Genomic DNA, 17,500 nt, shown 5'->3' on the forward strand with positions numbered 1-17,500 from the left:
AATATGTACTAAGCAGTGTTAGTCCCCCTGTGCGGCATTGCAGTAGCTCAGAAACCGACTACAGATCCTCCGCACCCCTCTCCTTCACCACAGGCTTCCCTTCAAAACAGCCATGTCCCCTCACCTCTTGCAAACCCCTCTCCTCTCCTACTTCCGGCTTTGCTTGGGCCGCAGCAGTTCCACAGCGCAGTTTTCAGGAAGTTGTAGGACTGCACTGTCCACTGTCATCTTTCCCTCTGCCCCAGGCAGCAGTCAGTCTTTTTTCTCTCAGATTAGTCACGTGACAAACAGTGACGTCTCCACGTTACACACACTCACACAGTCCAGCCAGCAAAGCTGCGGGGGAGGGGGCGTGGCGTGGTGCAACGCGCCAGCAGTGTCTCTCTTGTCTCCTCAAATCAGTCTAATCTCAAGTGAACTGACGTCAGTACAATTTGCATAGAAACGTTTGGGCGGATTTTAAAAGTCCAAACTATATTTTAAAAGTAGCCCAATTTGGCTTTAAATCCGCCAACCTGGCAAACCCTGGTCATGTGGTGCGTGTTTGTTGTGAAGCTGGGTTCTGTCAGAATCACGTGGATGAATGGGCGTGTCCTGTCATCTTACCACACCCCTTTGATGTTAGTCTATGGGGAGAGAAGCCGCTCCTGGTTCGGGCGGGTTAGTGTCCCTGCTGTCCGCTGTGCCTTTCTCTCGTATCAGCAGCATTGTTCGGCACGTCCCGGGGCAGCAGCCATGAGCAGCACCGGCGCTCCCGGGACTCCAGCTTCACCCGGGCCGGACACCTACAAAGGTTGGCTATTTAAATGGACCAACTATCTGAAGGGATATCAGCGGCGCTGGTTTGTGTTAAGCAACGGGCTGCTTTCCTATTACAGGTGAGTGATTCGGCTTGGCAGCGTTAGTAGAAGCAATGTTCTGAGGGGCATTTGGGTCACGTGCAAAGGAGGACTGGCGATGCTACACGTGCAGGTACATATGAGCCACTCCTCCCAATACAAAGGGCTACTGATAATACTGCACGTGACAGAGGATATTGTTGGGGGGATAGGGGAGGCCACAGGTGTCACACGTGACTGCTGTGCCTCAGGGGGCAGGGAAATTGCATATTAATCTTTGGGGATAGGGAGTGGTGCCAGGGTTGCTTAGTTGGTGATTTTCCAGCCAAATGGGGCTACTGATTTAAAGCCCAGGCCAGTTTTGAAAGTACGAACTAGCCATGGTAATATGGATTTGGGCTACTTTTTGGGCCTTTGTAGTTTGCAAACCAGCCAAAGTTTTTTCTTTCCCTAATGTGCCAAGCCTGTGTCTCCCAATGCATGTTGGGTAATGTTGTTTTTGTTTTAACAATTTCCAAGTTTAATGTAAAACTACAATACCCAGCATGCAAATTGTGTAGATGTCGGTAGTTACCAGATTGTAGGCTCTTTACTCCAGTCTCCCGTAGCATTCTAACATTTTCAGGTGACTTTACACCAATTTCAAACAATTTTGGGGCAAAAATCTGCTGGCCACCAAAATGTCTAGAGGTTGGCCTGTTTTACCAATATTTATTGAAATTATATATGTATTACGGCCTATACCTCCTGGGGCCCCCTCTGTCCCATTTTGCATCATGGGAAAAAAATGCAAAACAGTGAAAATTTGAAAAAGGCGTAATTAGAATTTGTTTCACTGGACATATTGTGCTATTTTTGGGCTACTTTTGAAGTGCCTCTTAGCTGTTTTTTTAGCTGACTTTTGGCTGGTTTTGAAAATTAGACCTGGCAACCCTGAGTGGTGCTCAGTATAGTTGCAGAGATGGTTATGGAGCAGAATCATATATTCCTAGACACTGTGAAGGATTACATGTCTCTCTTCCCCTCTTTTTTGCCTTTTCTGGATCTTCTATGCTAAGGAGGGGATTCTAAGTTTAATTATATAATAAAATAATTATATATAATATATATACACACATCACAAAGCAATGCATTGTCAGGATTTGCACAAATAAAGGCTTTTGTTTGGATGTTGCCAGTGTTTCAGTCACTAAAGGTCATTCCCGAGAGTGTCTTCATTTTGAAAATGTAAATTTTCACTGACATCCAGGTATTTCATTTTGCAAAAGAAGTGCTTCTTCATTGGACATAGATGTGACATCTGCAGAACTTATAAACCTAAAAAGTTTTTTCTTGCAATGACTAATGTTTGGGATAAGCCACCAGACGAAACAACAAAAAATAAAGCACTTTTAATGTTTATAAAGCCTGTGAAGTGCAGATGTCTCTTCTCTTTGTATACTTGTACCCAGTCTCAGTGGCCGGCTTATATGTGAAGGCCTGCATCTACTTTTATGTTGCAATTATATGTATTGTGTATTTTATGTTAAGTCCAGGAGTGTAACCATAGAGGAAGCAGACCCTGTGGCAGCAGGGGGGCCCAGGATGTATAGGGGCCCCATCAGGCCCTAATTCATATACAATTTCAATAAATGTTGGTAAAACAATTCAATCTGAAAAATAATTTGCTGTGGGGCCCAGTAATATCTAGTTATGCCACTGGTTAAGTCTACAGTGTTTTTTTGCAAGCGAAATGGCTATTAAACAGTAGGAATTAAATACATATCACAGTGATACTCAGATGTTGAGCCAGGGTGTTTTTGACTGGGACCATGTAACATTTGCTATTTCATATTCTTTGAAGAACTAATATTGTATCAGGTTTTAATTAATATGGCCAATTGCAGTTTCAAATGTCACTGTACAGCTGAATGCACTCAAGGGGTGCTGATAACATTAAATGGAAAGTTGCAATTTGTGGGCTAAAGCTCTATAATTACATTTCTCTTAAACCACATCCATGTTTGACTGGCACTGTGAGTGAAATAGCACTGAAGCTCTCTAGGTTATGGGGTGCTGACAGATCAGGACAAGGTTACAAGACCATGTTTAAGTTTAGGAGACACTTTTAATAAGCAGAAGTTACTGATCTCTGCTGATTGCAGGTTGATTGCATAGTAATGTATTGCAATTGGTGAAACCCTACTAGTTGAATTTTCTAAAAATGTCCCAAAGGTTCACATGGTTTGCCAACCTTAGTGTAGGGTAACTGTTGATTAAGTCAAACCAGTGCTGCACTTACCTAGGCAGGAACACTGAGACTTCTGGTTGTAGGGCACAGAAATACTGTGAGAAGGTAAGCTACATTAGTCTGAAAGCTGGTAAATAGCCAACTTGATGCCACAGCTACTGATAAAATCACACTGATGAGATGCAGAATAAAAAGATTGGTTTACATCAACAGAGGAAAGTGCAATAAAGGATCAGAATACAGTTCAGTGAAGTCTGAGCCATGTAGCATTATACCCTAGAGGCACAAATATTATTTATGAGCATTTATACTTTATATGAGCATCCAGTGCTCCAGACATCTGCTGTTTCAGAAATATTTTATTTTAAAAAATGCAACTTCCTTTTGTTTAGTGCAGAGCAGGCCCGGACTGGCAATCTGTGGGTTCTGGCAAATGCCAGAGGGGCTGCTGTAAGGTCCCATAGACAGTCACTATATAGTGGGCTGGTGGAGGACAATTTGGGCCTCTGTGTGCTTGGAATGCCAGGGCCTATTTTTACTCCCAGCCCAGACCCGGTGCAGAGAGTGATATTTTAAAACAATTTGCAGTTATTTATTTATTCCTTGAGGTTTTAAGGCTGAATAGAGACGTGATACAAATTATTCACAGAAATAAAATCTAGCCTCAGGATTAATTGGCATTCAGGTTATAAAGATCAGAGAGAGAGAGAGAGTGTGTTTTAAATATCAGACTTTGGAAAAGCTGGTTAAAAAAGGCATATAAAATAATAATAAAGAAGAGCATATTGTATAACTGTCCACATCATACAAATATTTAGAGGGAATTGCCCATTGAAGTAATATGGCTTTTTTACCTTCCATCCCATGTTGCAGTAGTAATACAATTCTGTCTTGTATTTGTTAATTCAGGGAAAATATATTATGAAGCAAGGCAATGTTGTCTATAAATGTTGAGCTACCGAAGTAGAATACAGCACTGTAGCTTTAGGCACACAATAAATTATCCAAACACAATGCAGGTGATGACAGCACACAACTGCTTTTCTATAAAACCTTAAAAACATAAAACCGCTGGTTACTAAAGCAGTCTGTTAAACTGTTTAATGTCTCAGGTATAGAAAGTGTTATGAAACACAATGATCACTCTGAGTTTGTTGAAGGGACTATAGGACTAAGGCAAGAGTTTGTTTTGATTAACTTAAAATCATATGACAACATTCCATTAGTCTCTCTTCTGGAAACACTAGCTGATGGTCCTCTTTGGAGCAATGTTTCTAGTGAGTTGTGTGTTATAGCAAACTAATCTGTTGGCCACTGGTACATTCCAATGAGCACTTTTGAACAGTTATTGTTGGTTAAGTACCTGGCATATATATTATGTGAGTGCTTCTTCAGAGGATAGTGTTTTTCACACCTTCAATCCAATGGTGGTTGACCGGAAATAAAGATCATTGACAATAAAATAGCTATATTAATTGGTGAATTGGTGCATGTATGTATAAATATTAACCTGGTACAAGAATAAGAACTCAAAAATATAGATCTCCCATTAAAAAAAATTCATATCTGTTGGGGGAAAATTGCCACATAATTCCTAACTAATAGTTACTTGTTTTCTGGATCCAGTTACAACAGTTATTATATAGTATTATGATTATGGCTTTACATTTGATACCAGGAATGGGCAACATCTGGCTTTCCGGAAGTTGTTAAACTATTTATTTTGTTGTGACTTGCACATGAAGTCACGCTGTTTGTTCATCACTGAAATGACACCATATCTCATGTGACTTATTCAGAGGTTGGCAGAATATCTTTAGCTGAATAGAATCATTTAGTTAAATAGGGCATGTGGAAAGGGACAATAATTGATTGTATCATGTTTTCTTTGGACCACCGGTATCCAGCACCTTTCTCATAAATGGGTTGGAGGACTGATCCCAGTGATGGATTGGGAGAAGCATTGGATGTTTGTATTTTTTAGAAATATAAAAGTGCTTGAAATGTCAGGAGAGTGTTAAAATATAATATTTGATGAGTTCTGTTAATACAAATCTAGTTGTTACTTTATTTCCACAGTATACAGCACATGTTATATATTTGCTAGCACAGTGGCCTTCAGGGAGCATATGACTCCTTTGTATAACTATGTGCTGGGTGTGAGACTCGGGAGGCCAGAGCACAGGTGCAGCCTGTAAGTTGTTTATTTTCTTCTCTGGAACAAAGGAGGAGACAATAGGTCCATGGAGCAGATGTTGCCCTTCTGATATATCTTCCATCATGCTAATTCAGCAAAATTGTATGTAATGGTTCCTTGTCTTTCAGAAATTATATAGTATTATTTAACAATAATAATAGCTTTACTTTGAAAACTAAATAAATGAGTTGCTATATCTAATTGCATGCTCACCAATTTGGGAATAAATGGTAACAACAAACTAGAAATATGCAATAGATAAATTGAACCCTTCTCTTTTGCATTCTTATCTTCTGTAAATGCCCTTCTTATACACGGACAAACACAATTAAAATCTAGGCCAGAAATGGCATGTTGCATTATTAGTGGTGAAAAGTATGGCTTGTACAGGTAATATGTCACTTATTCTGGTGTATAATGTTAATGTAAAGTATGGGATTGCACATAGGGGCAGGGGGGACTGTTGTCCTGGGGTTTTCTGTCTTAGGGGGGCCTCCCTGTTGTCAGAGAGCTGCAGACTTCGGAAGGAAGGGAGGGCAAAGCTCACGTGCGGCATCATCTTTACTGTAACAACTTTATTGACTTTTCATTGGTCACTGAAGTTTAAGTCTCAGCTGCATGGGGATTGGGGTGGGCGATATCGGGCTGATCCGATCATGGGCCCTATAGCCCAACGATCGTATTATAATGTAAAGAACACAGGTAGTCGGATTGCGGGACCTCATCAACGAACAGATGCGGTCACGATCCGACGGGATTTTTAACCCGACTTTCGGCCAGACATCATTCGGGGAAGCCCATCGGAGGGCCCCGTACATGGGCCAATAAACTGCCGTCTCAGTCTTTCAGCAGCTTTTATCGGCCCGTGTTTGGGCTCCATAAGACTTCAGTGACCAATCTGCAGAAAGAATATGCAGGCACCTGAGCTCCTGCCATCCCTTCCGGAGTTTGCAACTCCATACTAACAGCTGGAAATCAAGCAAGTCAAAAAAGTTCACCCTGGCCAACAATATTATTATTTTTTTCTTTAAAGAGTGTGTGTGTGTGTGGTGGGGGGACCCTGGCCACCAGTATATTATTTTTACTCTTGGGGGGGCCCTGCCACCAATAGTTTTTTAAAGTTTTGTGTGGGGGGTGGCCATTAATGTTGTTTTTTTAACTTGCAGGGGGGCCCTGGCCACCATAAAATGTTGACGTACAGGCCTCGCAATTTCTGGTGGCGGTCCTGTATAGGGGACATGCCTTCCTCTATTGCAGAATGTATACATCAAATACAAGGCACTGCAGTCAGTTGTCAAGCTTTTACTCTTTGTAGGGATTGAGTTAAAAGTCGGGTCTTCAAGTACATTCAGGTAACACATCTTAAAATCAGGTCAGTTGCCATTTTATATAAATCCGGTAATATTTGCAATTAATCTGATGTCTTGTAATGCTGAATAGTAAGGATCATTTATTCACCTCACCACAGTTTGCAAGGTATATTTGCAGATGCCTTGTTTTTATACACACAATGCAACATATTTCCCCTCATAATTCCAGCATCATTTTGGATGCCATGGGTGTTACTCCTGTAATGAACAATAACTGAAGCATTTGTGCTTGCACTTTCAAAACCCTGTATCATATTATGCAGTTTGGAAAATAAAATTTGATTTAATGTTAAAATTCATTAGTATGATGTAGATATTATATTGTAGTTGGTCTTTGTTTTTAAGATTATGCATTTTCTTAAATTATTTAACTATTTGTTGTGACACTTTCTATTTTGGAAATATGTAATGGGATCTAATATTTTTGGAGTGTGGTTATCTGGATAAGGGTTCTTTGTGTCACTTTGGTCACCATAACTTATGTCTACTAAATGACTAAAACATTTAGGGGGTTATTTATCAAAGGTCAAATGTTTTTTTTATATCTCGAATGAACTCGCAACTCGAATGGTTTCTTATTTAAGAAAGAACTCAAATGGAAAAAACTCGATTCTACGAGTTTGAGTTGTGAAAGCCGAAAAACTGGAATGAATACAGTTCCACAGCCAAAACCCTCCGAAAAAAATTTGAATATCACGCAGGCTATTACCATCTACAAATGGTTCAAGGGACCTCTGCCATTGACTCCTACATGACCTTGGCCGGTTTTAGAAGGTGTATTTTCAGATTTGAACTATTTCCAGGGTCGGGGTATAATAAATCTCGAAAAAGTTTAGTATTTTTTTTAAAACTCGAAAAATCAAATTTTTTTTTTTACCAAAAAAAACAACTCGAAAACTCGAATTTTTGTGGAAAACACCACTTGAGCTTTAATAAATAACCCCCTTGAACATTAAAAAAAACAAAACACTAGAATATTTTTTGCTTCCAACATGGACGTATGCAGCATAAGGTGCTGTTTTATTGCTAAGATGATTTGCAAAAGATAATTTTAAGATGAGCTCACTTTTTTCTAGAAATAAAAATTAACAAAAAGTAACGTTTAGTAAGGTACCCGGGAAGAACCATGGACCATCCTGGCCCATGACCAAGATAAATTGTGGTGGGAATCTTTGCCCTGTGTATGATATTATCTTATGGTGTTTGTTATAGAGGTTGAGCATTCTATAGACTCCAAGGAAGATTCTCACAGAAGAGTTGTGTCAGGTTCAGAAGATGTCAAGAACCTCATTAGCTTGACAAAGGTACTTGGATGCTGGAGGAACTTGTACTGCTGGCTGTAGAGGCTTCTATGAATTTATCGTTAATTAATTGTAGAGTCACTTTTTTAGAGAAACTAGGACAGTACACTTTATGAATCAGGATAGTAATAGCTTGTGTTGTGGGATCTCATGTATTAAAAAGATAATGGAGGTGTGGTCTACAGAAATGTCAACCACCCAGAAATCGAATACGTTCTGGACCATGCCCATGACATTAATAAACCATGCTTGTTATGCTCTGGTCAAACCCAGCTACTCCCCAGATCTGCCCACATCACAAGTACAGGTGATCACAAATCCTGGGAGTGTTGTCAGGTCTGGATTTACTAAGGCTTGGACCTGTCTAAAGAACCAATCCATTCCTAAAGAAAAGGGATTCTGCTTTTGACTACAGAAACATTTTTATGAAGGTTCTGAAAAATGGGACCCATTCTACTAAATTCTAAGTGGCTGTTGTCGGAAGGATTTACCTTTACTTGAAATTTCTGGTAGTCGATTACAGGTAAAGATGATGACCTTTCTTGATGCAGTAGGTGTTTAGACCTTTTCTTTTTGGTCAGATGGAGACATTTTTTATATTTCCATGTGTGTAGTTGTGAATGTGTTGGCCCTTCTAGATAAAAGAATTTCTGCAGAGGATGATTCCAGCTAGAGAATGTTTTCCATTGCTGATATTCTAAGGAGGGTCTTGGTATTTCTTGAATTCTTGGAACATTGAATGTGTTTATAAAATAAAGATATAAAATTAAGATACAATAAAGGCTTGTGAAAGCTCTCAAAGTAGCAATCTGTGATCACTCCTATTTTATATAAATTTAGCAGATATGTTAATCCTTCGTTTAGAAACTTAATTTTTTTGCAGAGCCAAATATGTCACAAATCCACATCCCCACCCTTTTTTAGTTTTTGTAAGTTGTTTTGTGCTTTCATCATTTTATTTGGCAGAGCAGTGTGTCATGTGCAGTGAATGCTGGAAAAGCTCTTATTATAGTAAATCCTCTGTGCTTTGAATATTTGTTCCAGAAGAAGAGTTACTGTAGGAAGTATTTCAGCATTAACCACTTCTTGCTGCCCAGTTTCACATGTACAACAAGTCAAGACAACAATGTACGGAACCAGGATTCAATTTTGATGAAAACAAAGTACCTATTGTTGGAATAGCTGCCATTCCCTATACATTCCCCTTTAATAAACTATATTATACTCATGAGTTGCCGCTTACATGTAATACTTTCCAGTGTTTTACAGTCTTGTGTTATTCCATGTTTAATTATTATAGTTATTAGAATGATGTTGGTTGTTTTGAATTAGCTTTGTGGTTTTATCTTACAGTGCTGTTGGGCTAAGATATTATTTATGTTTAGTCAGTTTACTGTACTAACATTTTTTTCTTAAATTTCACATATCACAGATGGCAGCAACCCATTAGGGCAGGCATGTCCAAAGTACGGCCCGGGGGCCAATTGAGGCCCTTTTTCAAATTTACACCGGCCATCAGCGAAATTAATAATAATGAGGGCCCCCAGCACAGTGCGATCAGGAATCCCATAGGAGTAATATTAAGGCACATTAGTGAAATGATCTGCCACTTGGTCTATACTGCTGCCTGTGTGATTAAGGTGTTAGTAATAGACACGTACTGGCACGTAGTGAAGCGCTGTTTTTGCATACTTCTTTAGGGCTGAAGGTGTCAATAGACCAAGTGGCAGATAATTTCACTAATGTGCCCAAATATTACTGCTACGATTACTCGATTCCTGTAATTTAATTATAATGATTCAAAGAATGTCGGGCTGAATGGTCGGCCCCCACACATTTTCACCTCTCCAAACCTGGCCCTCTTGCAAAACGTTTGGGCACCCCTGCATTAGGGGCATTGTCATCAAAATCAGCACTGCTACAATGTAAACTGTTTGCCATGGTTCTGCACTAAAGATACTGTTCTGAATCATGGAGTGACCTAAGATTCCTCGAATTTATTTGGTTGGGCTTTTTGGGGCAAAAACTAGAATTTTTCACGGGAAAAAAACTAGAATTTTTCGAGATTTATAATACCCTGATGCTACAAAAAGTCTGAATCTGAAAATCCGCCATACTTGTCCAGGTCCTGTATAATTTAACAGGAGAGGCGACTATATCAATTTGAAGTTATCTTGTTTGCTGGGTTTTAGCCCAAAAATCATTTTCAGACAAAAACTGGAAAAAAAATTTGGGCGATTCAGGAAAAAAGCATGTCAAATCATGAATATAAAAAGCACAAATGAATAAAAATTCAGAACGAACATAAATGCAGTACAAATAAAAATATATGCTTTTTAGTTCTACGAAATACAAACTTTGATAAATCCGCCCCTAACTTTTGTTCAAAGGCATTGCACTCCCTTAGTACTCTCTGTCCCTAATATTCTGTCCTAAAAACTTTCCATACTGTTCTAACACTATTTTGTGTTTACAAATGCCTACGCTATGCTGTAATCCGGTGGCATAGAAATACAGGGGGCCCTGGCACCAATGTTTTTTTTAAAAAAAACTGTTATGGGGAGCCCTGGCACCAATGTTTTTTCTTGTTTTTTTTACTTATAGGGGACCCTGGTCACCGATTATTTTAAAAAAAAATTTATGGGGGGCCTGGCACCACAGTTTTTTTTAACTTATAAGGGGGCTCTGACCATCAATAGCTTTTTATTACTTGTGTGTGTGGGGGAGTTTACAGTTTTTAGCGCTAATGTCTGTGTGGTCTTTTAAATGTGGTGTAGAGTGGGTAGGATCTGGGGTGCGGCTTGGGGCTGGGGTGGGCGGGGCCCAGAGGGTCCCAGACATTTTGTTGTAAGGGGCCCTTTGATTTCTAATGGCCAGGTCCGGATTTGTAGCAAGGCCACAAAGGCCCGGGCCTAGGGCAGCAAATTCCTAGGGGCGGCATGCCGCCCAGCTGCTCTGGTGTGCCGCACTCACTAGAGGACATGGGCGCTAAGACCACACGGCCCGGCACTAGGACCGCGCGGCCTACAGCATGTGAGTGTCGCAGACACTTTCCAAGATGGTGACCCCCTGTGACAAGTTTGAAGTCCTGGATCATTGCTGCTATTGACAAGCTGAAACTTTAGGTTAGTGCAATAATTTCAGTATATAATATATGTCTTTTTAAGCCATATTCATTTTTTAGGCTTTGACACCAAATTCTGCACAAAAGACTGAATCATATAGATTCTGAATCCAAACTTTTTTTTAAAATATTCAGATTAGATTACTGTAAGGAACCAACATCTGTGAACGAAATGTGTGTCTTTCAGTTGTTCAGCTCTAAAATGTCAAATTGTTAAGGGATCTGGATTTAGTTTACCTGAATCAATCATACAATATTCTTTATGGCCTTCTATATACTAAGCTTTTCTTCCACAGTTATAACTCACTATTGAAACAGTGTGAAATCCCCAATATTTTACAGGTCATACCCTTATATATACACACACACACATACACACACACTCTCTGTTTTTTTTTTAATGATGTGCAGCTTCAGCCTTCTCATGGCAAGCTCCTAGCTAAGCAACTGTGTCCTATTTCCCATGTGTCAGCAGCACCATTTATAGTTCTTTGGAATGTCCTTGCTTGTTCCCGATGCTAACGAATTGACTGCCGAGATGCACAGAGCCATTTTCATCATCTTCTTTTTATAATGTAAGAGCAAGATGCTAAACATTAAGGGGCAGATTTACTAAGGGTCGAATATCGAGGGTTAATTAACCCTCGATATTCGACTAGGAACTAAAATCGTTCGACTTCGAATATCGAAGTCGAACGATTTAGCGCTAATCCTACGATCGAACGATCGAAGGATTATTCGTTCGATCGAGCGATTAAATCCTTCGAATCGAACGATTGGAAGGATTTTAATACAACGATCGAAGGAATATCCTTCGATCAAAAAAACGCTGGCAAGCCTATGGGGACCTTCCCCATAGGCTAACATTGACTTCGGTAGCTTTTAGCTGCCGAAGTAGGGGGTCGAAGTTTTTCTTAAAGAGACAGTACTTCGATTATCGAATAGTCGAACGATTTTTAGTTCGAATCGTTCGATTCGAAGTCGAAGTAGTAGTCGAAGGTCGAAGTAGCCCATTCGATGGTCGAAGTAGCCAAAAAAACACTTCGAAATTCGAAGTTTTTTTAATTCGAATCCTTCACTAGAGCTTTGAAAATGTGTCCCTAAGAGTAGGTAACAGCTAGGGAACAGTGAAATGGTTGTATAGGTGATGTTAGAGATTGCTATTTTGATGTAAACTGCATGCCTGTTATACACACTGAATTTATTTTTTAGTTGGTGAAATATATTTGTAAAGCACGTTATCCCTTTAAAGGAGAATAAAAGTCAAAAAGATTTTACCGTTTTGGACATTGCTAGTAAAATTTCTTACCAACACAAGGCAGCCCAATAATATCTGGTGTCTGGTTCAGTTTAGTTACGTTTTGAAGACTAGTATGCCAAAAGCTATACTCCTGTACAGGGGCGTAACTATAGAGGAAGCAGACCCTGCGGCTGCAGGGGGGCCCAGGAGGTATAGGGGCCCAGGAGGTATAGGGGCCCCATGAGGCCCTAATTCATATACAATTTCAAAAAATATTGGAGAAACAAGTCAACCTCTAAACATTTTGGGGGCCTGATAAATAATTTGCTGTGGGGCCCAGTAATATCTAGTTACACCACTGCTCCTGTAGGAATAGAAAATACTGCTCATAGGATGAACACATGAGCACAATAAGCTCCCTAAGCCCTACACAGGCATCAAACATCATTACTGACTCTGCATAACCCACCTGGCTATGGGGATTATGTAATAAAAGGTACTAGGTTTGCCCTGGGGCAGTAACCCATAGCAACCAATCGGCAGGTAGAATGTACTGGTCACCTGTTTGGATGCAAACATATACTTATTGAGGTTAAATACATTCAGGACACCAAGGGGCAGATTTATTAAGGGTCGAATTGAAAATTAAAAAAAAATTTCATGGTCAAAACTGTCAAATTCGACTAGGGAATTATCCAAACTCGATTCGAGTTTTTTAAAAAAAATTCTAATTCGATTTTCGAGATTTATCATACTCTCGCCCTTTAAGAATTCAAATTCGACTATTCACCACCTAAAACCTGCCGAATTACTGTTTAATTCAATAGGAGAGGTCCAGGGATCAATTTGGAGAAGTTTGCTGCCTTCCTGACGTTCAAAGTTTTTTTCAGAGAAAAAACTTGAATTGAGTTTTAACGCCTTCAAATCGACTTTGTTTTCGGATCATGTAAATTCGATCGAGTTTAAAAAATTCTATTTTAATAATAAATTTCGCCAGTCAAATTTTCGAATTCATTCGAATTTAAGGGAGTTTAAAAAAACTTAAAAAAAAAAGAAATCTGTTTAAATGTAGGCGAAAAATCATATCAGATCATAGGTTTGCAGACACAAAGTAGCAGTTATGTGAATAAAAATTCCGTTTTGTAGTACCAGCGGTGATGGCTAGTTTGCAGCAATCTTGTGTCCAGATAAACGTGTGCTGCCTCCACCCAGTAAAGAATTCTGCATTGCTTTGTAGCATTACAGAAGTTTATGTAGAAGCATTTATTTGCCCGTTGAAAAAAGAAAGTGTTTGAGAAAGGCTGGGGACCCTGAATTTGAAAAGAAATATTTTAAATAAAATGCTCCAGTACGGCTATAATATATGTATGTATGTATGTATATATATATATATATATATATATATATATATATATATATATATATATATATATATATATATATATGTGTGTGTGTGTATATATGTATATGTATATATATATATATATATATGTGTGTGTGTGTGTATATATGTATATGTATATATATATGTGTGTGTGTGTGTGTGTATATATGTATATGTATATATATATATATATATATATATGTGTGTATATATATATGTATATATATATATATATATATATATATATATATATATATATATATATATATATATATATATATATATATATATATATATATATATAATGTATATGTGTATATATATATATATGTGTGTGTATATATATATATGTGTGTATATATATATATATGTATGTGTGTGTATATATATATATATATATATAATCTTCACCAAAGAAGCCGCACAGCACAGGACTTATTGAAAATAGTGCGTTTATTAGAAAATCTAACGTTTCGGCTGCAACACCAGCCTTTGTCAAAGATACATGAATACAAACAAATTACCCTTAAATACCCAGGTTCTGGCGCGAAAACCCAACCTCCCTCCCTCAAATGACGTGTTCAAATACAGCCCCAATGTAAAACAATAACAATGATCGTCAGCAGTTCACAGTAGGTCATAGTAAAGTATACAGTGTATTCACATAGTTGCAAAGATCAGCACTGGCAACAATCATATCAAGTAGCAATTTCAGTAGCAATCTAACAATCTGCTCCCCAACCGCTACTAATTAGCTGGTGGCGCTTCCACCTATAGGAAAAATAATCACCTCGGTACATCAAGTGTTAAGCGAGGGCTTACCTCCTCCCTGTAGTGATCACCTCTACTAGTGCAGACACCTACACGTGATTACCACCACCATCCAAATCCTAGGAATCGTGTCGTGTAACAAGCGACATGCCGAAGCGCACCCGCAGTGATTAGCCGACACCGTGTAAGCGGTAATTCTCTAAGCGTCGTGTGCGCGCGATCGTACATGTCCTCCAAAAGACTGTCACCGTGTCTCTCCTGTCAAATCATTCAGTGTAGCGCCTGGCGGCGCACTCGTCGTGCATCACTCAAATACATCCTTGTGATAGGTCTATCCTAATAATCAAACATAACCATTCGTGATCCATAAGTCTGAGCCATTTCTGGGCTATATCTAAATAAAAGATACAAAAGAAAAAGGAATAAATCACTGTCAAACATCAAGATAAGAAATATACAAAAGATCATAAATAATTAAAAAATCCTAAAACCTTTAAATTATAAGGTAAGAGCTCTGAGCCACCTACCGGAGGAGCCCACTTGAGAGAGCAAGGTGTACCTAAGTAACAGAGAGCCTTGAGTATTCAACCCCGAATATTAAAATGCTCACATGCAAATCTTATTATGCTGTTTTTACCCTTCAATCAAATATAGCATTGTAATTATAGAAAAAATACACTAGATTCTCCAACCATTCTAACAACATGGGTATAGTTATACCACCCTCTTAGGAATCTGCATAGAACTACGCCATTACCCCAACCCTCACATTAAAAACAATAACTACATTATTAGTGTTACTATAGTTCTCTAGCGTAACTAGTACATTATATAAAATACTATCCAATTAATGTAGAAATGAATCAAAAAGACAAATAGCCTGTATTCACCCGATGTTCACTAATCACTGAAACTTAGAGCATTGTAAGCCCCATTATTAATTTAGTATTAATCACTTAGTTATCTCAACTTATTACTCTAAGCCCTCCTTAGTAGAAAGGCGCATAGGACACCATCTCATTCAGCCCTCCCGGGCTGATCGTGTTGAGTCTGTGTATCCATCTCAATTCGGCTTGCAGCAATAGCTTCTCACGATCCCCGCCTCTGATAGGTGCCGGAACATGATCAATGATCATGCACCTAAAACTCGCCAGGGTGTGTTTATACTTCAGAAAATGGGATGCCACAGGAGTCTCCGCCTTGCCCATCTCCAGTGCCTGTCTTATTGAACTTCTATGGTTGGCCATCCGATCTCTTAGGTTGGTGATGGTTTTCCCCACATAAAACAATCCACAGGGGCACTTGATAAAGTAGATTAAATATTTCGATGTGCAGGTAAGTCTGTGTCTAATCTCGATCTTCTTCCCCGTATGTGGATGATTGAAGGAGGGCCCCACTATCAAGTGACTGCAGGTGATACATGAAGGACATCTATAGCATCCATTCTTCACCGTAGACAGCCACGTCCTCGTTCCCGTATTCTGATAGCAATGTGCTGGATCTGTTTTTACCAGGAGGTCCCGTAGATTTCGTCCTCTCTTGTATGAAATACGTGGTTTGCATCTAAAGATAGGAGGTAATGTCCGATCCCTCTCGAGGACAGACCAATGTGTATGTATTGCGTCCATCAGTGGTTTGTTATCAGGGGTGAAAGTGGTCACATAAGTCAATCTCATATCCACCTCCTCATCGATCGCAGGAGGAGTACTCTCTAATAATTCCTCCTGAGTCCGCTCCAGTGCTCTATCCTTACACTCAAGAAGCTCACGTCGGTTGTAACCTCTTTGTATAAACCGTTCGATCAAATCATCAAGTTGTTCAATAAGAATAGAGTGTTCAGTGTTATTCCTCACCATCCGGATCATTTGCGCATATGGAATGCTCTTCAATGTATGTGGTGGATGGCAAGAAGTGTGTAATAAGATCGTATTGCGGTCAGTCGGTTTTCTATAAGTAGTCGTTTGGAACCTCCCCTCCACGAGTCTTACTGTGAGATCCAAAAAGGAGACCTGATATTGATCAATGGAGGCAGTGAACCTGATGGTCGAGGTTAGCGAGTTTAGATCCTGTAGCATTAGTTCAAACTGTTGCTTGGTTCCTGTCCACACGAGGAACAGATCATCGATGAATCGATATAGTCTATAGATGTATTTGCCATAGTGAGGCAATATCTTACTCTCCTCGTACCTCGCCATATAGAGGTTCGCGAAGGCAGGAGCCACATTCGACCCCATACTTGTACCACTGATCTGTAAAAAATATGACAGTTCGAACTTAAAATAATTACAAGTGAGGCACAACCGAAGGAGATCCACTAGGAAATCCGTATGCGGACGTTTACTATCCGGAAAACCACAAAGAAACTCACGAACAGTCTGAATACCCTCCTCAATTGGGATCACAGTATAAAGTGACGATACATCCATCGTGACAAGCCAGGACCCCGCCGGTACAGGGACTGCTCCCTGAATTTTTCTCAAAAAATCGCCTGTGTCCCTGATATAGGAAGAAGTGCTCATGACTATAGGTTGCAGAAAATGATCCACGTATCTTGCTAGTGGTTGCAATAGGGAGTCTCTCGCACTCACAATAGGGCGGCCCGGAGGTTTTTCACTGTCCTTGTGGATCTTGGGGAGAGTATATATTATAGGGCAAATAGGGTGTATACTTGTTAGGAAGTTCTTAGTACTTTCAGTGAGATACCCCATCATATAGCCCATATCGATAATTTTATCTATCCGAGTCTTAAATTTAATTGTAGGATCGCCCGGTAGTTGTAGATAGACGGTCTCGTCCCCCAACTGACGTAAAATTTCACCCCTATAGTCACTATAGTTCTGCACCACCACTGCTCCCCCTTTGTCAGCGGGTCTAATTACAATATTAGTATTGTGTGAGAGGGATTGAATAGCATCTAGTTCAGCCTTAGTTACATTTGGACGTGTCACCCTTCCTGGGATTACTTTATGGGTCTCATCGACCAGAAGCCGAGTAAATGCCTCTATGGACTTAGGGGTGTTGACTGGTTCAAAGTTACTCTTTGT

At 39.5% G+C, this 17,500-nt stretch overlaps 2 protein-coding genes and 1 long non-coding RNA gene across 5 annotated transcripts in view; 2 read left to right on the forward strand and 1 right to left on the reverse strand.

Moving 5' to 3' along the window:
• The window catches only part of dusp18.L (dual specificity phosphatase 18 L homeolog), a 5,491-nt gene extending 5,134 nt beyond the window's left edge, over positions 1 to 357 (reverse strand). Inside the window, exon 1 of one of the 3 annotated variants that reach the window (XM_018250473.2) lies at positions 125 to 357. The gene's annotated coding sequence lies outside the window, so the exon portion shown is untranslated. 3 annotated transcript variants of the gene reach the window in all.
• Positions 358 to 382: 25 nt separating this feature from the next.
• Positions 383 to 17,500, forward strand: part of osbp2.L (oxysterol binding protein 2 L homeolog) — a 136,589-nt gene continuing 119,471 nt past the window's right edge. Inside the window, exon 1 of the mRNA XM_018263951.2 lies at positions 383 to 878. Coding sequence (XP_018119440.1) covers positions 532 to 878 — 347 coding nt within the window. The 5' untranslated portion in view covers positions 383 to 531. The remainder of the gene's footprint in view (positions 879 to 17,500) is intronic.
• LOC121395180 overlaps positions 15,815 to 17,500 on the forward strand; it is a 4,380-nt gene continuing 2,694 nt past the window's right edge. Inside the window, exon 1 of the long non-coding RNA XR_005962322.1 lies at positions 15,815 to 16,905. This is a non-coding gene — a long non-coding RNA (uncharacterized LOC121395180). The remainder of the gene's footprint in view (positions 16,906 to 17,500) is intronic.

The sequence above is a fragment of the Xenopus laevis genome, chromosome 1L (genome assembly GCF_017654675.1).
Source record: "Xenopus laevis strain J_2021 chromosome 1L, Xenopus_laevis_v10.1, whole genome shotgun sequence".
Lineage (NCBI taxonomy): Eukaryota > Metazoa > Chordata > Amphibia > Anura > Pipidae > Xenopus > Xenopus laevis.